We start from the raw sequence: 23,065 nt of genomic DNA on the forward strand, positions 1-23,065 counted from the left end.
ATTTCACCTAGATTATTTGTTAGTGTACGACGATTCACAGTATTCTAATATTCTGTCTTTTTATTTCTGTAAGATCAGTAGTAATATTTGCTCTTTTTTATTTTAGTTATTTGAAACTTCTGTTTTGTAAGAACAAAACAGAACAAAAAGTCTATCTAAATGTTTGTTGATTTTGTTCATCTTTTAGAAGGACTAGCATTTGGTTTTGTTAAATCTGTTTGCTGTCCTTTGTTTATTATCTCCACGCTATATTTATACCTTCTTTCTGCTGGCTTTGGGTTTACTTTGCTTTTCTGTTTTTAGTTCCTTAAGGTGAAAACTTGGGTAACTGAGTAAGATCTGTCTTCTATTTTAATGTAGATGCTTAGAGTTCCAAATTTTCCTCTGAGCATTGCTTTTGCTGTATCCCATGAGTTTTTTATTTGTGTTTTTATTTTCATTTGTCTTAATGTATTTTCTCATTTTATTTTTGATTTCTTACTTGGTCCATTTGTTGTATAAGAGTGTGTTTAATTTCCATTTACTTATGGATGTTCCAGTTTTCTGTTATTAATTCCTCACTTTATTCTATTATGGTCAGAGAAGATATGTTGTATGATTTCGTCTAAAGTTTACTAAGACTTGTTTTGTGGCTTGTTAGTCTGAGTGGAGTGTTCTATAAATGTACAAGTGTTGAACAAATTGTGGTTAATCGGTGTATAACTTATAGTTGATCCTCTGCATCTGTGACTTCTCCACGTCTGTGGATTCAGCCAACCTCAGACCATATAGTACTGTTGAAAAGCATCTGTGTGTGTGTAGACCTGAGCAGGACAAACCCATGTTATTCAAGGGTTAACTGTGTACCTGTATGTTAGGTTTAATTGGTTTATATTGTTGTTTAAGTCCTCTGATTCTGTACTGATATTCTGTCTGGGTATCTGTCCGTTATTGAAAACAGACTGTTGAAGTTTCTGTTGTTATAGAACTGTTTCTCCCTTAGTTCTATCAGTATCTTCTTCATATATTCTAGGGCTCTGTTGTTAGGTGTATATATGTGTTTAATTGTTAGGTCTTCTCGGTGAATTGACCCATTTATTATAAATGTCCTTTGTCTCTAGTGAAAAGTTCTGTCTTAAAGTCTATTTTGTCTGATATAAATATAGCCATTCCACTTTTGATGACAGCTTGCTTGGTATATCTTTTTCATTCTTTTGCTTTCAACTTAAATATGTTTTTTAATCTAAAATGTCTCTTTTGTAGATAGCATGTAGTTGGATTATGTATTTTGGTCCATTCTGCAAATTTTAGCACTTTGATTGGAATACTTTATATTTAATGTAATTACTAGTAAGTTAGGATGTGTACCTGCCATTTTGCTGTTTATTGCTGTATGTCATATTCCTTTTTTACTTTCATCCTTCCATTAGTGCCTTCTTTTGTCTTAGATATTTTCTAGTGTATCATTTTAATTCTCTTTTCATTTTTTTTACTATATATTTTTGAGTCATTTTCCTAATGGTTGCTGTGGGAGTTATAATTAATGTCTTAGTTTGTAATGTTTCAATTCTAACTGAAGCTCATTTAATTTCAGTAGCATATGCAATGCTGCTTATACAGCTCCCTCCCTCCCTCCTTTGGACTGTTATTAGTATACAGATCGCATCTTTAAGTACTGTATGCTCATCAACACAAGTTTTTAATTATTGTTTACGCATTTCTTTAAAATCAAATAGGAGGAAGCAGAATTACAAAGAAAAAATATACATATGCTGCCTTTTACATGGACTTGTGTAATGTTACTGATGGTCTTTATTTCTTAATGTATATTCAAGTTATTGTCTAGTATCCTTTATTTAACACCCGAAGACTCCCTATAGAATTTTTTCAGAGCTAGTGTGATGCCAGCAAGTCCTTGCAGTTTTTGTTTACCTGGGAATATTTTATTTTCTCTTTAATTTTCAAAGGGTGCTCTTTTCTGGATATAGAATTCTTGGTTGACACGCTCTTCCTTTCATTAGTGTGTCTGTGTTGCCCCCCTGCCTTCTGTTCTCCATGTCTTCTGATGGGAAATCAGCTGTTAAACTTTTTGAGGGTGCCTTGTATATCTTGAGTTGCTTTTTGTTCTTTCAAGATTCTTAATCTTTGACTTTTGACAGCTTAATTATGATGTGTCTAGGTGGTGATCTCTGGGTTTGTTGAGCCTGTTGCATGTGTAGATTGGTTTTTCATCAAATGAGTTTTCAGCCATTCTTTCAGTGTTCTCTCCCCTCTAAGGCTCTCATTTGGTGTATATTGGTAATCTTGATGGTACCCGACTTGAGGCTGTGTTCATTTTCTTTCGTGTTCCTCAGACTAGGTCATCTCAGTTGACCTATCTTAAAGTTCACTGATTCTTCCTTCTGCTTGTTCAGATATACTGTTGAGCCTTTCTAGTGAATTTTTCATTTGTTTTTCAATTCCATAATTTTAAAAATAATTTCGTTTTATTGGAACATAATTCTCATTGCTTTAGTTCTTTACATGTAGTTTCGTACAGGTTTTTGAACATATTTAAACTATCTGATTTAAAATCTTTGCCTAGTAAGTCCAGTGTCTGGGCTTCCTCAGTGACAGTTTCTGTTTGCTTTTTCCCCATTGTGTGTGGGCCACCCTTTCTTGTTTGTTTGCATGCCTAATAAGTTTTGGACATTTAATATTTGGCAACCTTGGAAATCAGAGTCTCCCTTCACCCCTAGGGTTTGTTATTGTTGTTGCTTTTTGTTTACTGACTTTCCCTGAACTTACTCTGTAAAGTTTATGTTCTCTGTTAGGTGTAGCCACTGAAATCTGCTTAATGAGCTTAGTGGTGAGCTAATGATTGGGCAGATTTCCTTAATAGTCTAGAACATGTCAGTCTCTTATTCTTTGCTAAGTGGCTCTGTGTTCATATTAGGGCTTACTTTCAAAACTCAGGCAGTGTCCTTAACTCCTACTTCCCATGTGCTCAGAGCCTCAATATCAGTCAGGAGTGAGAGCTGAGGACCTTTTCAGATATTTCCTGAAGTGTGCTCAGCCCTGTATGTACACAGTTATATGCATATATGTACCCTTTTAGATTCACAGTAAGATGCCAGATTTTCTGGACATCTCATTCCCCAGCTTTGATTAGTTTCTTGTACAAATTCTTCACTGCCCCATGCAAGTTCACTGTTAAGCAATTGCTGCTGATTGTTTTTGACAAATGCACCCAGGAAAAGGCTGTTCATACTGGGTTATCTCTTGCTGCTGCTGCTGCTAAGTCACTTCAGTCGTGTCCGACTCTGTGTGACCCCATAGATGGAAGCCCACCAGGCTCCCCCGTCCCTGGGATTCTCCAGGCAAGAACACTGGAGTGGGTTGCCATTTCCTTCTCCAATGTGTGAAAGGGGAAAGTGAAAAGTGAAAGTGAAGTCGCTCAGTCGTGTCCGACCCTTAGTGACCCCATGGACCGCAGCCTACCAGGCTCCTAGGGATTTTCTAGGCAATAGTACTGGAGTGGCTTGCCATTGCCTTCTCCAGGGTTATCTCTTACGTCAGGTCAAATAAGGACAAGAACATTCAGATAGGCAAAAAATGACAGTTCTCTACAAATGGGGCTTTTAATGCATACCAACCCTGTTTTGACCCCTCATGTGACTGCTGAACTGGTAGCTTTCATTGTAATTGCTATCTGTTGGTTTTCAAGGCTACCCCCTGAGCTGGGGAGAGGGGGATGGGTATAATACATGCTAAAACACATACAGTAGCTGTTTTCCTTGAATAAGAAAAAATAAATGTTCCCTGGATTGTTGCAAGTCTTTGGTTAATTTCCAGAGTACTTAAGTTTGAGTTTTTGCCAGTGTTCTCATTACATTAATGGAGAAGATGATTTTTGGAAGTCCTTACTCTGCCTTTTCCGATGATATCACTCATAAGGAGATAAGAATAATAATTTTAAATGTCTTTTATTTTTATCCATTTCTGGTGCTCTCTATTCCTTTTTGTAGATTCAGGTTTCCATCTGTTATGTTATTTCTGCCCAAAGACTTTTTAATGTTTCCTTTAGTACAGTATGTAGATGATGAATTCTTTGAGCCCTGTTATGGCTGATAAGGTCTTTATGTCATCTCTGTGTTACAGTACTTTTGGTTTTGCTCATAGTTGATAATTTTCTTATATTTGTCTGGCTTTGTTATTAGTGCAGTTTAGATCTCATAAATTAGAGTGCGTTTGTTCCCTTCTATTTTAAAAATGAATTATTTATTTTATTTTTGGCTTCTCTGGATCCCCGTAGCCGGCTGTGGGCTTCTCACTGCAGTAGCTTCTCCTGTGGCTGAGCACAGGCGCTCGGCTCTGGGCTTCAGTAGTTGCAGCATGCAGGCTCAGTAGCTGCGGTGTGCGGGCTCTAGGACACACAGGCTTCGGTAGTTGTGGTACACGGGCTTAGTTGTTCCATGGCATGTCAGATCTTCCCAGGCCAGGGATCGAACCTGTGTCCCCTGCATTGGCAAGTGGCTTCTCATCCACTGTATCACTAGGGAAATCCTCCTGAACTCTTTCGTTTTCTGAAAGTTATTTTGAATAATTAGTATCATCTCTTCCTTGTATATTGATAGAATTCAGTAATGAAACCATTTGAACCTGAAATTTTCTTTGTTGGGGGTTTTTAAAGAAAAATAAATGTAGTATGTTTATTACATAGACAATATATAGAGAGCTAACCAAGTTAACCTTTTCTTCGTGAATGGATATTCCTTTATTATCCCTTTAGTGTCTGCTGAGTCTATAGTGACATGACCTCTTTCATTCCTGATATTGGTAGTATTTGTCTTTTTTTCTTGATCAGCCTGAGAGATTTATCGGTTTAATATTTTTAAAGATCCAGATTTTGCTTTTATGATTTTACTATATTTTTCTGTTTTCAGTTTCTTTGGTTTCTGCTTTTTATTCTTTTCTTTCTTAAAGTTACTGAGTTTAATTTGTTCTTTTAGTCTTAAGGTGGAAGCCTGCTTCATTGATTTGAGACTTTTCTAATAGAAACATGTTAATGCTCTATTTTTTCATCCAAGCAGTATGTTTTAGCAGCATCATAAAGTTTTGATGTATTTTCATTTTCATTCTGTTGAAATTATTTTCTGATTTCCCTTTGACTCATGACTTATGTGTATTATTTAATTTCTAGTTATTTGGGGATTTTTCCAGGTATCTTCATGTTACTGATTTCTAATTTAATCTCAGGAGAAGGCAATGGCAAGCCACTCCAGTACTCTTGCCTAGAAAATCCCATGGACGGAGGAGCCTGGTAGGCTACAGTCCATGGGGTCGCTCCGAGTCAGACATGACTGAGTGACTTCACTTTCACACATTGGAGGAGGAAATGGCAACCCACTGCAGTGTTCTTGCCTGGAGAATCCCAGGGACGGGCGAGCCTGGTGGGCTGCCGTCTATGGGGTCACACAGAGTCAGACACGACTGAAGTGACTTAGCAGCAGCAGCAGCAGCAGCAGTTATAGAACACACTTTGTATGACTTCTGCTCTTTTAAGCTTTGTGTGACCTGTGTTGGTGAATGGTTTGTATATGCGCTTGACAAGAATGTATGTTCTCTCTTTGTTGGGTGGGACATCCTGCAATGTCATTTAAGTCCAGTTTGTTGATAATGTTCAGGTCTCCTGTGTTCTTGCTGATCTTCTGGCTCCCTGGTCTCTCTGTTACTATAGAAACCGTTAGTGTGTTTCAGTGTGATTGTAGTATGGTCTGTCTCCTTTCCTTCAGTTTTTTCTTCATGTACTTTGAAGTCCTGTTGTTCGGTGCATACGCATTTATTGCTGTATTTTCCTGGTAAATTGAGTCTCATTATTATTTAATGTTCTTTTAAATATTATTGCTCAGTTATTAACTCTTTGTTCTAAATAAGCACTAACCCATAGATGGAAATTTAAGAAAATAACTGTTCAGTACTTCTGTTGCTTTAACTGTTCAGTACTTCTGTTGCTTTCGAGTTTTGTAGATGGTCCCAGCCAGGTTCAGTGCTCAGGGATAGGTGTTGGAATCTGAACATGGGAATGTATAAGAGGTCTAGGCATGTGCCTAAAAGCCTTACCTTAATAGAACTCTGAAACTGGGGCTCAAGGATTCAGCTTTGAGTAGCAAGAGTTCAGCTTCTGAATTATACACTTAGTACCTTAAATATATAATTCCTGTATCTTTTGTTAAAATCAAATATGGGGAACTTCAACAGATGTGTGAACATAATGAGGAGTATTCAAAAGGTGTGATACCAGGTTGAGAACTGAAGTGCCTGGAATATTGTATTCATGTCTTTCTGTTTTTCAGGGTTTGTGTTTTTTCCCCTGAATTTTTATTGTCAATATATTCAAACATGAAAAAATAGTATAATGAATACACATATACTCCCCATGTAAATTTAGTGCTTCTCGCTATATACATTTTTCTCTTTGTATGTGTGTATATGTATAGACGTGTACACTCTCCATTTTAATAGCTGAACCAGTTGAAAGTTGTAGGTATCATAACACTTAACACTTCCAGAAAACTTCATCATGCCTCTACTTTATGAATAGGACTATTTTCCTGTGTCATTATAATATTATTATCATTCCTAAGAAAATTTGAAAGTAATCTCTTAATGACATCTGTTATCTAGCCTTATTTAGATTTATCTAGTTGTCCCATATTGTCTTTTATAGCTTTTTCCATACTGGGTTCCAACCAAAGTTCATATTTTGTCTCATTTGGTGTAGACCAGTGGTTCTCAACAGGGGACAGTTTTACCCTCCAGGAAATGTTTGGCAGTGTCTGAAGATGTTTTAACTTACTGCTTTAGTCTTTACATTTCCTATAAATGAGAAGTTAGGTTTAGAAGTTTAATTAGATTCAAGTTATACATTTTGGATAAGAATCCATCTTTGTATACTTCATATTGCAGCACCTCAAGAAGCTACTAAGTTTGGTCACTTGGTTAAGGTAATAAATGTCAGGAATCTACGTCTAATTTCTTCTCAGCAGTTCACAATATTGGTGGTGGTCTCTGATACCTTTTATATCCTGCCATGATGTTTTAGTATATTTAGTAATAATCCTTACCTGAATCAGGTAAGGAATTGTAAAGAATGATTCTTTTAAATAAGTCATTCTTTTCTTCCTTTATTACCAGCGTTCTTCAGTAAGAAAGAGCCTTTCTCCTCTTATTTTTCCCTTTTAGTATTTCTCTTTTTTTTCTCTTATTTTTCCCTTTAAGTGTTAGTATTAGAATTTTTATTTACTCAATATTTTAAAAATTATTTTATTTTTGGGCTGTACCAAAAAAATGCAAGATCTTAGTTCCCTGACTAGAGATTGAACCTGTGTGCTCCACTGGAAGTGGGGGCAGGGCATGGGTGTTAACCACTAGACCGGCAGGGAAGTCCCTGATTGAGTATTTTAAAGTCTATTTCCGTCATCCTGAAAACTGTTTGTTTATTTTTTGTCTGCACTGGCTCCTCCTGTGGCATTCATGTGGCAGTCACCAGGTCTTCACTGTGGCGGCTGTTTTAGTTGTGGCGTGTGAAATTCTTAGTTGCGGCATGCAGGATCTAGTTCCCTGAGCAGGGATCGAACCTGTGCCCTCTGCTCTGGGAGTGCAGTCTTAGCCTCTGGACCACTAGGGAAGTCCCGCAGCCATTGTTCTTGATGCTCCAAAATGGATGCAGATGTTGTCTCCTTCAGACCCTCTCTTTTGTGCCTTTGACATTAATATACTAATGCCTATCTCATTAATATACTAGTGTTTTTGAGTACTTTCTTGCCTTCTTAACAGCCAGCTGTCCCAGTTTTGCCATTTCTCTAAATAACCCTAGGGCCTTTTTAGTGGGGAATGGTGCTTAAAACTAAGATCTGGGAGCTAGGTATGCTCATTGCTACTGGGTTGTCATTGTTTGTAAGTCCCTTTAGTCAACAGCACCATAAAATACTTTTTATTGTTAAATTATAAGTTCCTGTTGGTATTTCCAATTCAAAGTTAACCTTTTTTTCTTTTTCTTTTATATTTTATTTTCTCTTTAATAAAAAATCTTGCTTTCTATTGATAATAATACTATTCCTTACTTGCTTCATCCTGCAGTAAGCATCATATGTTTTAGAATTATAGTAATTGGTATTCTTCACTAATTCTTAGTTTACTGTAGTCTCTAGAATAAAGGTTAAGATGTCTTGGGAATTCGCTGGTGGTCCAGTGACTGGGACTCTGGGCTTTTTTCCTGACATGGGCCTGGTTTCAGTCCCTTCGGGAAACTAAGACTCCACAAGCTGCATGGCATGACACCTCCCAAAAGGTTTAAGACGTCTTTGTGGCGTGTTCCTTAGGATTTGTCCCACTAAAGATGTATGGTCAGGGTATTGTGTTCAAAATTAGCTTGAAATCACTGTATTCTTTGTATGATACTTTAAACACGTGATACAGTTAGATTAATTTCTCTGTTCAGTGTTTGGGTTTGCTGCTTCTATTTTTGGTTTGTTTTTGTTTTGCAAATGTAAAATACTTACAATTTTTCAAAAGTCAAATCTATAGAAAGAGTCTTGCTCTTATCTCTGTTGCTTCTACCCTATAGCTCCATAGTCATTTTTGTTAGTTTCTGGCTTATCCTTTCAGTGTGTGTCATTTTTTGCTTTGTTTTACACACACACACACACATATATATTTATTTCCTAAATAAAATGTATATATGTACTGTTCTGTGTCTTGCTTTTACTTATATATTCTAGAGATATCTCCATTTGAGTTCATAGGGCTTTTCCTTTTTCTGTACAGTTGCATTGTACTTCATTGTGTGGATGTATGATAGTACATCTATTAGATTGTTTGTAATACAAATAAGCCTGTAGGAAATAACCTTTTATGTTTCATATTTATGGAAGTATATCTTGAAAGTAGAATCCTAAAACTAGGGTTGCTGGCTCAATGAGTGAATGAATAAGTAATTTTGTTAGATGTTGTCAGAGTCCCCCTGCATCTAGGAATCCTTTAGGTGATAATCCTATGGGATCTTAGACTCTTAGCATGTGAAGAAGCATATCTATTTCTGCACAACTCGGTAGCATAATGTGTTGTCAGATTCCTGATTATTTCCTTTCTAAGAGCCAGAGAAATAATTCTAGCATAGTTTTCACTTTGCTTTCTCTTATATCTGAGGTTTGGGGGGCTTCCCTGGTAGCTCAGCTAGTAAAGAATCTGCCTGCAATGCAGGAGACCCTGGTTCGATTCCTGGGTCAGGAAGATCCCCTGGAGAAGGGATAGGCTACCCACTCCAGTATTCTTGGGCTTCCCTGGTGGTAAAGTCTGCCCACAGTTCAGGAAACCTGGGTGCAATCCCTGGGTTGGGGAGATCCCCTGGAGGAGGGCATGGCAACCCACTCCAGTATTCTTGCCTGGAGAATCCCATGGGCAGAGGAGCCTGGCGGGCTACAGTTCATGGGATCGCAAAGAGTCGGACACGACCAAGCGCCTAAGCACACAGAATAACTGAGGTTAGAAATTTTTTCATATGTCATTTCTTATTTTCCTTTCAAATATAAAGTCACATCTGTTGCCCATTTTTCTGTCACAGTTTTCCCTTTTTCTCTTCATTTTTAAGAGTTTTCACTATGAGGGAAATAAGCCTTTTGTGATAGAAAGTTGCAGATATTTTCTCTAGGCTTGTCATTTGTGTTTTGACTCTTCCTGCCCCCATGCAAAAGTTTATATAAGATTAAATCTATCAATCTTTTTTCATTTCTTTTGAAAAGCATTCACTATTCCTAGGTTATAGAGAAACTTATCTGTATTTTCTTTTTTTTTTTTAATTTTTGTTTTTGTTGGAGGCTAATTATTTTACAATATTATATTGGTTGGTTTTGTCATACACTGACGTGAATCTGCCCCGGGTGTACATGAGTTCCCCCTCCCGAGCCCCCCTCCCACCTCCCTCCTCCCCTTATCCTCCCTCTGGGTCATCCCCGCATACCAGCCCCGAGCATCCTGTAACATGCATCGACCCTGAACTGGTGATTCGTTTCACATATGATAATATACATGTTTCAATGCCATTCTCCCAAACCATCCCACCCTCACCCTCTCCCACAGAGTCCCAAAGACTTCTATACATCTGTGTCTGTTTTGCTGTCTCGTATACAGGGTTATCATTTCCATCTTTTCTAAATTTCATATATATGCGTTAGTATATTGTATTGGTGTTTTTCTTTCTGGCTTACTTCACTCTGTATAATAGGCTCTAGTTTCATCCACCTCATTAGAACTGGTTCAAATGTTATTCTTTTTAATGGCTGAGTAATACTCCTTTGTGTATATGTTACCAAAGCTTTCTTATCCATTCGTCTGCAGATGGACATCTAGGTTGCTTCCTTCTAGTACATGTATTAATTTTTACATGTAGATTCCTGTGGAGTTTATTTTGGTGTGCAATTTAAATTATTGACCCAATTTTATCTTTTCGTAAATAGCTGTCCAGTTCTGACACTATTTATTAAAATTCCCATTTTTCTCCAATGATTTAAGATAAAATATTTATCGTATACTAAATATCCATTGCATGCATGGTTTTTTTGAACTTTGTTCTGTTCCATTGATCTAGATAATCATGTGCTTTCAGTTCAGTTCAGTTCAGTCGCGCAGTTGTGTCCGACTCTCCGCAACCCCGTGAAGCACAGCACGCCAGGCCTCCCTGTCCATCACCAACTCCCGGAGTTCACTCAAACTCATGTCCACAGAGTCGGTGATGCCATCCAGCCATCTCATTCTCCGTCGTCCCCTTCTCCTCCCGCCCCCAAACTTTCCCAGCATCAGAGTCTTTTCCAGTGAGTCAACTCGTCGCATGAGGTGGCCAAAGTATTGGAGTTTCAGCTTTAGCATCAGTCCTTCCAATGAACACCCAGGACTGATTTCCTTTAGAATGGACTGGTTGGATCTCCTTGCAGTCCAAGGGACTCTCAAGAGTCTTCTCCAACACCACAGTTCAAAATTCTTTGGCAATCAGCTTTCTTCACAGTTCAACTCTCACATCCATACATGACCACGGGAAAAGCCATAGCCTTGACTAGACGGACCTTTGTTGGCAAAGTAATGTCTCTGCTTTACATGCTTCTAATTGTAATGCTTTTATAGTGTGCTTTATATTTGTAGGACTAGCTCACTTATGTTTATTTTTCAGGATTCTTTTAACTGTTCCTCCTTGTTTGTTTTTCCATATGTATTTTAGAATAAACTCATCTAGTATCAGAAAAAGTTTTTAAAAAATTATTTTCACTGGAATTGTATTAAAGGTGGATATTAACTTTAGAAGAATTGATATCTTTATAATGTTGATGTCCAAGTACAAGAGATTGTTTTCATTGTTTCAAGTCTACTTTTATCTTTCAGTAGTTTTAAAAGTTTTCCTGAGGTGTTGCATTCCAAGTATTATATCTTTTATGTTTCTGTTATAAACAGGACCTTTTCATCCATTGCATCTCCTCACTGGACATTTCATGTATATAAGAAGGCCTGCAGTTTATGTCCTGCTACCATGTTAATTTCTGTTTCATTTTAGCACCAACTTTCTCGTATTTTCCAGTCATACCATCATATCATCGGCAGTTAGAGGTGATTTTCTTCCCTTCTGGCCCTTATGCTTCTAACTGTTTTGTTTTGCCTGATTGTGTTGGCTAGCACTTCAATACCATGTTAAATAGTAGTGGACATTGTGGGCATCCTTGACTTGTGTGTGCTTCCCTCCCCTAAACTGTCCATAAACTGAAGGAAGAGAAGGTCCCTGCATTCTGAAGAATGTAATGCTGGATGAAGCCATCCCCCTCCCCAAGTAGGATGAAAGTTTCAGTATTGCATAAAAGGTACAGTGTGCTGATGTTAGGTGACCATATTCTTTCCCCAGCTTTGTGTAATGTTACCCTTTTTTAAAGGTGTGTGTGTGTGTGAGAGAGAGAGATTTAATTGTGTGCTTTTACAACATCTTTAATGATTCATTTAAAAAGTCCTTGAAACATTATGTTGCGGTTAGGCTTTCCTGTGGGCTTCCCTGGTGGCTCAGCTGGTAAAGAATCACCTGTAATGCGGGAGACCTGGGTTCGATCCCTGGGTTGGGAAGATCCCCCGGAGAAGGGAAAGGCCATCCGCTCCAGTATTCTGGCCTGGAGAATTCCATGGACTGTATAGTTCATGGGGTCGCAAAGAGTTGGACACGACTGAGCGACTTTCACTACCCTATTGCCTATTTGTATGCTCAGGCTATTGTAAGTAGACTTATACTCTGAGAAACAGTGCAGAGAAGTCTGTATGATTGATAGACTTCTCTATTTTTTGATTGATAAATCAAAAATTATGTTGATTTTTTCCCCTCAATAAAGGTAGCTCAAACATTAGAAATTATCATATATGCCTTTAAAATTGTGCTCCAGATGCTTAATTTTTATAAACTTTAGTATAGAAACATATTCAAAGTTCTCATTTTTATTTATTATAAAATTGAAGCATAGAAAGTAGTGTATCTAACTTACTTAAGTATGCATGCATGTGATCTTCAGTGCCTGATCTTGTATAGATACTGAGTACTTTGTAAATTGAAACTGACAGACCAGAAAACTGTACTGCCTCTTCCACTATGGGATTCTCCTTTGGAGAGCTGGAGTTTCTTGGTTAGCTTTTCCTTTGTCCTACCAGAGCCATTGCATTGGTCATAGTGAAGCTTGGAAAAGATGGATGCATGCTACTAGAAAAACAGCTTGACACATGTTTTATTTTGAGAGAACCTTCATAATTGATTTAGTAATTCTGTAAAAGCAAGCATACTTGTCAGCTCTGGTAAGACATGGAGTGCTCTAATGAAAAGAGAGCTCTGGCCTTTGAATCTAGTCATCTGGATTCTAGTCTTAGCTCTTTTTGACCCTCAGCAGTGTATTTATCCTTGATATGTTTTCTGTCAAATATTAATAGTAAGTTTGGCTTATACCATCTGAGATCTCTTCCGCCTCTAAATCCTCAAGACAGTAGAGCAGATATGGGTATGATGTTGACTGTTGGCTTGTTGATGCTCTTATTTCAGGTATTTTAAGCCCCATGTCCCTATTTTTATTTTGGCAGTTAGTTGCTTTAGGGAATGTACATGTGTGTGTATGTGTATATAGAGAGTATTCTCAGTTTAAATGAGAATAAAATATTTTACAACTGTCCTCTTAGGCTAGCACAGTCTGTTTCAGAAGGTTCTGTAGGATCTATTCTTAATTCTTGAAGTGAGGGGAAAATTTCCTTCATTTTCATGATGTTAAGACTAATCAATCTAAAATAGGTACCTTATCCTAGTTCTGTTCCAGCCTGCTTTAAAGTCTTCAGAATTCTTTTAAACAACGTTTTTCCCTTTGATGGTGATCTTTTTAAATATTCAGTTTTTTCCCTCAGACTGTTGTGTTAGGAAAACTGATTCTTTAAGTTTACAGCCTGTTAAAGCTATTATTTCTTGAGTCATATCTTGATACCTACAGTACCTGTGCTTTATGGCCTCTCCTTCCTTTATTTGAAGAGTCCCAATATTAAATCAGTTTTCAGAGAGGAACCAAAAGCAGGCAAACAATTATAAACATATTTCACTCTGGATGTCATTGTTTTTTGCCAATAAAGTATCCAAATGAATTGCAAAATGCATTCAGTTGTGGGGTTAAAATATTTAAGATTATATTGCTATTTAGCTCTGAGAAGCAAATCTTTCTTGGGTTTTTTACATGTTCAGTTCAGTTCAGTCGCTCAGTCGTGTCCGACTCTTTGCGACCCCATGAATCACAGCACGCCAGGCCTCCCTGTCCATTACCGATCTATTTATTTGTCACATCGTGGGAAGAAACGTTGAAAGGTTGCAAGGAAAGACAAGTAGATCAGGAGGCTGCTGAGAAGGTGAGTTTTTGGCAAAGATTTGAAAGTAAATGTGCAATGATAGGGAAAAAAGGATGTTTCCTAAAATAACCTAGATTTTTAAAAAAATTAGATTTATTAATCTTTGGTATCTTGTATGTTAAACCATGGGATTAAATAAACTTAGTATCATTGGTTGCCTACAATTTAAAGGTTTAGAAGCAAAAATCTGGGGAATAAATTGTTTCCTGTCTTTAAATGTATTGTTGGAGTGTAGTACTTAGTTCCAGATACTATAATTGATACTGAGCATCTCTCTGTTGGCATCAAGAGTTTGAAGTTGTACTGCTGCTGCTGCTAAGTCACTTCAGTCGTGTCCGACTCTGTGTGACCCCATAGACGGAAGCCCACTAGGCTCCCCCATCCCTGGGATTCTCCAGGCAAGAACACTGGAGTGGGTTGCCATTTCCCTCTCCAATGTGTGAAAGTGAAGTCGCTCAGTCGTGTCCAACCCTTAGTGACCCCACGGACTGCAGCCTACCAGGCTCCTCCATCCATGGGATTTTCTAGGCAATAGTACTGGAGTGGCTTGCCATTGCCTTCTCCTTTGAAGTTGTGGGAAACAGTAAATCTGAAAGGTTCAGAGTGTAAAATGTAATCTAATTGAATATATATATTTGCTGTCTTATTTCTTAATAATTGAAAATGGTTGACTTGGTGCAAACAGTTACTTAGTTGCTAGGTTGATTTCTGTGTTATAAGTGGACATTTGATGGGCAGATATTCTTTATAACTTAACGTTTGAGATATAGGAAGAGCAGAGACCTAGATGGAAATAAAAGTAAACTTTACTTACATGTCACAAGCATTTATTTTCTGTGATTTACTTTTGCCTAAAGTAATCACTTTGAAACTGTTGACAGCATAGATTTGAAAATGTATTTACAACAGTGATTATCCCTAAGCAGCATAATGTATCATCTGTCCTTTTTATTTGACTTTATTCATATGTCTTCTACAGATAGGGGGAGATAAAATAAAGCCTTATATTTGTAAGGAAGGCATTTTACTTTCTTTTTGCAAACTGTTTTCCACCTTTATTACAAGATAGTTTTTCTTTTGAGTTCCTCTCTTTGAGAGCCTTTTCATTTCCTTCATTTAAATACCGAGATTGTGGAGGTTTTTTGTTTTTACCTTTGCCTTGCTATTCTCCCACAGTGATAGAGTTATACCAACTTTCCCTCTGGTACATTTAATACATATGATATTAGACAGTTCTCTGAAACTATTCAAGTAGACATGAAATTTTACTCAAGTTATTTATTTGAGCATTGAGTTAGATATCTGTGATGCCCTATCTTCCACTGTCTGCCTAGTAAACTAATAGTGTTGTCTCTAAACTGTTTCTGACTCATCTAAAGGTTAATGTAGCAGAAAATAAAATTTATCTTCAATTTTACCTTGTTGGTGGAATCATTCGGGGGTGGAATGTAATTATCTGACATATTCTGAACACCTTTTGGGGAGTAATGCTTAATCTGCATCTGTCTGTATTATTGAGAAGGCACTGGGAAAAGTCAATAGTGGAGATTGTGTTTCTCACATTTGAATTGAACCTGATATGAACACCTGATATAACATATGTAGTGTTATCCTTAGTGGACACACAGTAAATACTTGTTCATTAAGTAAGGAGATGGGTTCTATATTCAGCTCTGCCACTTAATAGACAGTTTTCCTTCTTCTGTCCCCACTCTTTTAGAACCCAACAGGTTTGCATCTCACTGAGACAGATTAGAGGGCCAAATAATACAATGGGTCAGCTTGCTGAGTGTTTCTGTGTGTGTGGAATCTAGAGGGATGGCACTGGTGAACTTACTTTCAGGGCCGCGGAGAACAGACCTATAGACGTGGGGGAGGAGAGGAGGGAGGAGCGGAGATGCATGGAGAGAGTTAACAGAGAAAGTGACACTACCATGTGTGAGATGGGTACCAGTGGGAATTGCTGTGTGGCTCAGGGGGGCCAAACAGGGCCTCTGTGACAGGCTGAGGGGGAGGCAGCAGGTCGGGGGAGGGAGGGACACGGAGGAGGGGGAGGGCGGGGAGGGACTCAGGTGTACCTGTGGCTGATTCTTGTTGATGTGTGACAGAAAGCCACACAATTCTGTGAAGCAGTTATCCTTCAATTAAGAAATTCAAAACGAAAATACTGAGTGTTTTAAAGGAAAGCAGCTGGCCCTGGCACGGTGTGCTGCTCTGAAGCCGGGGGGAGGACGAGACCCGACGCTGCTTTGGGGTATAGTGGCCAGGTAGGGTGAAGAGAGAGCGCGACTTAATCCAAGTGTCAAACCACGGACAGTTTGCAGCAAGAAATGGTTCTGTCATCTGGGAATATAGCCTGGTATAGGATGTAATTGCCTAGGGGCTGGAGTCATTTTCTTTCTTTTATGAATAACCCAAATTTTATTTGGCCTTGGGCCAGTGAGGGAGTGGTTAATTTCTGGGATTCTTTAGAATCATTTTAAGAGTAATTTCTTTTAAATTATTAGTCTTCCTGTAATTAAATGTAGAACATTGAATTTTGACACACACCTCTGCTGCCTACCCACTCTGTCATTTATTTCAAACCCACTCTTACCCAATACTCCATGGAGCCTCAGTTTTCTTTTTACCTGTTCTTCCATCTGCTTAACAACTTCTCCCCTATGGCACTGTATAAGATAAGGGTGTCTGTGTGTGTCAGTTTGCGATCAGTGATCATGTGCCAGGTAAGGTTCTGGGTGTAAAGAAGCCACTTCAGAATCACCCTGGCATTCTGGCAGCACTACTGCTTTCCTCGCAGGAGCCACGCCGCCACTGAGAGAGAGAAAGGAGTGGACTCTGACCCTCTGTTTCCTTCTCCTCTTGAGCTGAAACTGAAGTGTTGCGGTTCTTCATCTTGTCGTGGGGAGTTTCTCCCTTGGCGCAGTATCAAGGATCGCTGGTTCAGTCCTCGTCCCTCCAGAAAGTAAAGCCCTACCTACCTCTCTCCCTCGTCCCTTTCTAAATTAGCTTCAGTATTTGAGTATCAGAGAAAGGTGTTCACAGTTCCTAGAACTGTTACTAGAGTTACAAGTCCAGAACAGTTACTAGAGGAAGCTTTTCTAGGGTCAGGTTTCCTTGTGGATCTCATGGTTCGGCTGTTCTTCCTTTGGACGCCATACAGCAGTCTTTTCCCTCTGCGAGATTTCTTAGTTCCTGCTCTCTGGCTTCATAGGATCCTGAGATTCAGGCCACTGCTGTCATTTGGTTTCTCCTAGACGCTCACCTCTCTTTTATGGCACCCTTTAACTTTTTATTTTTTATTTTAAGTTTTAAGTATTTTTTGGCTACACCAAGTCTTAGTTTCCGCACACATGGTCTTTAGTTGCCACACGCAGCATCTTTAGTTGTCACATGTGAGCTTAGTTGGAGCACGCAGGATCTAGTTCCCTGACCAGGGGTCAAACCCAGGCCCCGTGCATTGGGAGCACGGAGTCTTAGCCACTGGACCACCAGGCGAGTCCCTCCTTTGACTCTTCAAATCCAGCCACTACTGACTGATGGAACACTTATCACTGTTTCTCTAGGTAATTTTAAAAATCCTCCTTTGGAGGAGACAGACTGAATGAGAAAGAGGTACTGACTTGCCCTGGAAGATTTGAGTAGAACCACCTAATGTCTCCATTTGCTCCTGTAGATCTAAAATAAAATAGGTTAGAGGAATTTCAGAATATAAGAATTAGCCAGTAGGCCAGCTTCTAGGTATAATTTTGATGAAAGATGCAGAGAAGAATGACCAGATAACTATTAATACATCTTTTATAAATTTTGGTTTTGATGTCAGCCTTTTATTTTTCTTCAGTTGCTTTAGGTCGTAACCAGCCTTTGAAAAAGGAGAAACCTAAATGGAAAAGCGATTATCCCATGACAGATGGACAGCTGCGCAGCAAGAGAGATGAATTTTGGGATACCGCACCAGCTTTTGAAGGCCGTAAAGAGATTTGGGATGCCTTGAAGGCTGCAGCACATGCTTTTGAAAGCAATGATCATGAACTGGCACAAGCAATCATTGATGGTGCGAACATAACGTTACCGCATGGTAGGTTTGGTTATCTTCCAGAGCAAAGTAGAACATCATCAACTCCTTTCCAGTGGCCAGAAACCTAATAGGAAGTGTTCATTTTCCTACTATGCGTTATTCTGTTTTTTTCTTCAGTATAGCAAAGAGGAGCATTCCTCTTTGCTTCTTTTAGCTGGAGATAGGTTTACTCTGTGTGTGTGTGTGTGTGTGTGTGTGTGTGTGTGTTTTGGTCTCAAGAAAGAGAACACTCAATAAACCTGTATTTTCTTTTTTATATATATTTATTATTTATTTATTTAGTGGCACTTAGCTGTGGCATTGGAGAAGGCAATGGCAACCCACTCTAGTACTCTTGCCTGGAAAATCCCATGGACAGAGGAGCCTGGTAGGCTGCAGTCCATTGGGTTGTGAAGAGTCGGACACAACTGAGCGGCTTCACTTTCACTTTTCACTTTCATGCATTGGAGAAGGAAATGGCAACCCACTTCAGTGTTCTTGCCTGGAGAATCCCAGGAACGGCATAGCCTGGTGGGCTGCCATCTATGGGGTCACACAGAGTCGGACACGACTGAAGCGACTTAGCAGCAGCAGCAGCAGCTGTGGCATACAGAGTCTTTTAGTTGCAGCATGTGGGATCTAGTTCCCTGACCAGGGATCGAACCCGGGCCCCCTGCATTGGGAGCCTGGAGTCTTAGCCACTGGACCACCAGGGAAGTCCTTAAACCTGTATTTTCTAACTTCCATATAATCTAGCTCACCATCAAGGCTTCCCCCTGCTCCAGTCTTCTGGAGTTTCTATTTCACTGATTTCCTGCTTGCACTAGAGAAGTAATCTCAGATTACATCTCAGAAGCCATAGAGAATCAGTGAACTCACCTTTAGTCGTTATACTTCTTCGCCAAGGCCTGTTTTCAGCATGATGAGCAAACCTAAACTTGGAAGTGAGTCTCACATATTTTTAAGGACAGTTCTATGATTGTATCCCTGAGCATTATTAGAAACCTCTCTCCTTTGCTTAGGGATGTGACTCTAAGAACCACCATAAGCTTTGAATGTTTCCAGGAACACATATATCCTGGACACATGCATATCCTCATATTTAGTCTCCTGGGTTAGAAACAAATTTCATGCTATACTAAGATTTAGATGTTAATTTTATATCATAATCTTGTTCTGTTGTTTATTGTATTTATACATTTTTCTCATCACTTTTTCAAGTTAATATTTTTCTAAGTTGTCTCTTTTGCTCCTATATATAGGAGCAAAACTATTTGTGTAGTTTTCTATTTCTTTTTTTGTTCGTTGTACTTTTATTGGTTGTTTCTTTTTCAGCATCCTCTTATTTTTTCTCCCCCCCACCTCACCTCCCCAGGAATCTTTAGTAAAAGGGAAAAGATTCATATCATCCGAAGAGAAACACAACTATGGGTCTGCATTTTGAAAGGAGCAGTGCTTTCCACTGTTTAATTATCTGCTTTATGTCCTTTGATTATTTGTCAGATAAAGAGTGTTCAACTTAGTAGCCTTCCCAGTTTTCCAAATCTCCATTAATTTTTTGAATTAATTGTATGTCTAAGAAACTTTTTAAAAATACATATTCCTTAGCTATCTTATTCTTTCCTTAATGAAAGCTTATTAGCTGGACTTGGGTTAGTAACATTGGCACCCACTGTATCTAGGTCACTTTTTCTACACAGGTATAAAAATGATCGTTTCTACTTTTGAAAAATTTATAATAGAATGCTATTTCAGTATGACTGTTTAGTTGCTATTTTCATGGATAATCTCTGAATTCTTTACCTCTTACGTGACTGAAGTAGACATCATTTTGCTCCATTACTTTTTTTAGTTCTATAATTTGTCTTTAGATACTATCTTTATATAATATAAAGGGAAGGGCTTTCCTTTATAATTAGTTTTATCTTTCTTCTCTTTTTAATGCTTGTGAGTGAGTGAAAGTTGCTCAGTCATGTCTGACTCTTTGTGGCCCCATGGACTATATATATAGTTCATGGAATTCTCCAGGCCAAAATACTGGAGTGGGTAGCCTTTCCCTTCTTCAGGGGATCTTCCCAACTCAGGGACTGAACCCAGATCTCCCACATTGCAGGCAGATCCTTTACCAGCTGAGCCACAAGGGATCCTCCCAACCCAGGAATCAAACCGTGGTCTCTTGCATTGCAGGCAGATTATTTACCAACTGAGCTATCAGGGAAACCCTTTATTTTCTATTTAAAGCAGAATATATTTGTATTTCTAAGGCCTCCAAGTGGAGTTGGGGGTGTTGTTTATCTGTGATTGTCTTAATTTAGAAGCTCAAGACCCAGAACCTTAGAACTTTAACTTCCTTACTTTGTACTTATCATAGTTACCCATGGGAAAATCTGTTTTTGTTCAATAAATTATGGCCCTGTTTACAAGTTCATGGAGGCATCATAGCTCTTTTTCATTTGAAGTGGGGCCTACACATATAGGCTCAATCTCTAAAAACTCAAGTCTCCCACTTCAGCTTTTATCTGCGTGAACTGAAGAGAGATGATCCTGGGAGTTCCAGCAACTGACAGATTAAGGAGATTATTCTTGGAAATTTGAGAATATTAGATGAGCTTCTACTCTTCCCCTCTATGTTAAGGAATATTTTCTGCTTCAGCATGAAAGAATCAAATAGACTTTCTCAAGCTTTCTGTTTGAAAGTTCTATGATAACTTCCTGTGTATTATTATTATTGGTACCCTTTTTTTTTTTTTTTTAATTTTATTTAATTTTATTTTTTTTGTGACTTTCTCAAAATTTATTTATTTATTTATTTTTTTATAATTTTTTTTTCTTTACAGTTAAAAGTATTTTTATTAAAAAAGCACAAATGCAAAGAAATGAACAGACTGATTTCTCTTGTTCATATCTGAAACTTACCAATAATGTTATTTGAATGGACTTTTAAATTATGCTTTATCATATACTCTAACTCACCATCAGTTTATAGCTTAGCTACTTCAGTTCAGTTCAGTAGCTCAGTCGTGTCCAACTCTTTGCGACCCCATGAACCACAGCATGCCAGGCCTCCCTGTCCATCACCAACTCCCAGAGTCCACCCAAACCCATGTCCTTTGAGTCGGTGATGCCATCCAACCATCTCATCCTCTGTCGCCCCCTTCTCCTCCTGCCCTCAATCCCTCTCAGCATCAGGGTCTTTTTAAATGAGTCAGCTCTTCACATCAGGTGGCCAAAGTATTGGAGTTTCAGCTTTAGCATCAGGCCTTCCAATGAACACCCAGGACTGATCTCCTTTAGGATGGACTGGCTGGATCTCCTTGCAGTCCAAGGGACTCTCAAGAGTCTTCTCCAGCACCACAGTTCAAAAGCATCAATTCTTCGGCGATCAGCTTTCTTCACAGTCCAACTCTCACATCCATACATGACCACTGGAAAAGCCATAGCCTTGACTAGACGGACCTTTGTTGACAAAGTAGTGTCTCTGCTTTTTAATGTGCTATCTAGGTTGGTCATAACTTTCCTTCCAAGGAGTAAGCGTCTTTTAATTTCATGGCTGCAGTCACCATCTGCAGTGACCATCTGCAATCACCATCACCAGAAAAATAAAGTCAGCCACTGTTTCCACTGTTTCCCCATCTACTTCCCATGAAGTGATGGGACCAGATGCCATGATCTTAGTTTTCTGAATGTTGAGCTTCAAGCCAACTTTTTCACTCTCCTCTTTCACTTTCATCAAAAGGCTTTTTAGCTCCTCTTCCCTTTCTGCCATAAGGGTGGTGTCATCTGCATATCTGAGGTTATTGATATTTCTCCCAGCAATCTTGATTCCAGCTTGTGCTTCTTCCAGCCCAGCATTCCTCATGATGTACTCTGCATATAAGGTAAATAAGCAGGGTGACAATATACAGCCTTGACGTACTCCTTTTCCTATTTGGAACCAGTCTGTTGTTCCCTGTCCAGTTCTAACTGTTGCTTCCTGACCTGCATACAGGTTTCTCAAGAGGCAGGTCAGGTGGTCTGGTATTCCCATCTCTTTCAGAATTTTCCAGTTTATTGTGATCCACACAGTCAAAGGCTTTGGCATAGTCAGTAAAGCAGAAAGAGATATTTTTCTGGAACTCTCTTGCTTTTTCCATGATCCAGCAGATGTTGGCAGTTTGATCTCTTGTTCCTCTGCCTTTTCTAAAACCTTAGTTACATGTTTTTACCTAGACCTCCTCAGTGGTATTGATGAAATCTTTTAGATGTAATTATGTATTTGAAATTTTATCTTTGACACGTTTTGTTGTATTAAACCCTAAAATCCTAAAGTATTCCATACGTCATATTTTGAGCTTAAAATATTGCATCTACTTTAGCTGTTGTTTAGCTCACTCTTTGGTATGAGACCTAGCCTTATTTCTTGTCTTTATTACTTATAGCTATGTGCCTTTGGACAAATCACTTCTGTAAGCTTCAGTCCTCTCATCTATAAAATATGGATTGTAAGGGCCTTTCTTTTAAGGTTGTTGTATTGATTAAATGTGATGATAACACATGTAAGTCGCTTACCCTGGTCCAAAACACACTTAATAAATAGTGTGGATGATTGTATTTCTTGAACTCTGACATTAACAAGTGCATTCCTTCCACCAAAATCTTAAATTATAGATTTCAATCATTTTCTGGATGTAATATTTACTGGTGACATCTTTCTTTGGTTTTTTAGGATGCCTTTCTCTTGGGCATATGCCTGATGGAATTTTGAGGTTAACGTTGATTCAGTAGCAACGGCAGTAATAGATTTGTTACTTAGACACCAAGCAGTGAGGACTTGATTAGTTTAGCATCATCTCACACCTGACTCATGCCTGTCCCCTCTGTCTGCAGCTGTCAGTGTCACACGGTTACTGAACTGATCACAGACTGACAACCTGAAGAGGTCCTGGGATGTGTGCTGCTTTCTCAGTTATCTCCCTCGTTTTGTATCATCTCATCCTCTCTCCTCTTCCCATAGTCGTTTTGTTACCTCAGCCTTACTCATACTATCTTCCCAGGATAAATGTTATAAACAGCTCTTTACAGTTTGAAAGCCGTATGCAGATGTCTTTCTGTGAGGGT

General features: G+C 38.7%; 1 protein-coding gene across 1 annotated transcript in view; it reads left to right on the forward strand.

Annotated features, from left to right (window-relative positions):
* The window catches only part of UBTD2 (ubiquitin domain containing 2), a 58,937-nt gene that overhangs the window by 24,161 nt on the left and 11,711 nt on the right, over window positions 1-23,065 (forward strand). The window contains exon 2 of the mRNA XM_055421827.2: window positions 17,753-17,989. Within this exon, the coding sequence (XP_055277802.1) occupies window positions 17,753-17,989 (237 nt within the window). The remainder of the gene's footprint in view (window positions 1-17,752; window positions 17,990-23,065) is intronic.

Source organism: Moschus berezovskii, chromosome 18 (assembly GCF_049115385.1).
Source record: "Moschus berezovskii isolate FMDL1 chromosome 18, NW_MosBer_1.0, whole genome shotgun sequence".
NCBI classification, from domain to species: Eukaryota; Metazoa; Chordata; class Mammalia; order Artiodactyla; family Moschidae; genus Moschus; species Moschus berezovskii.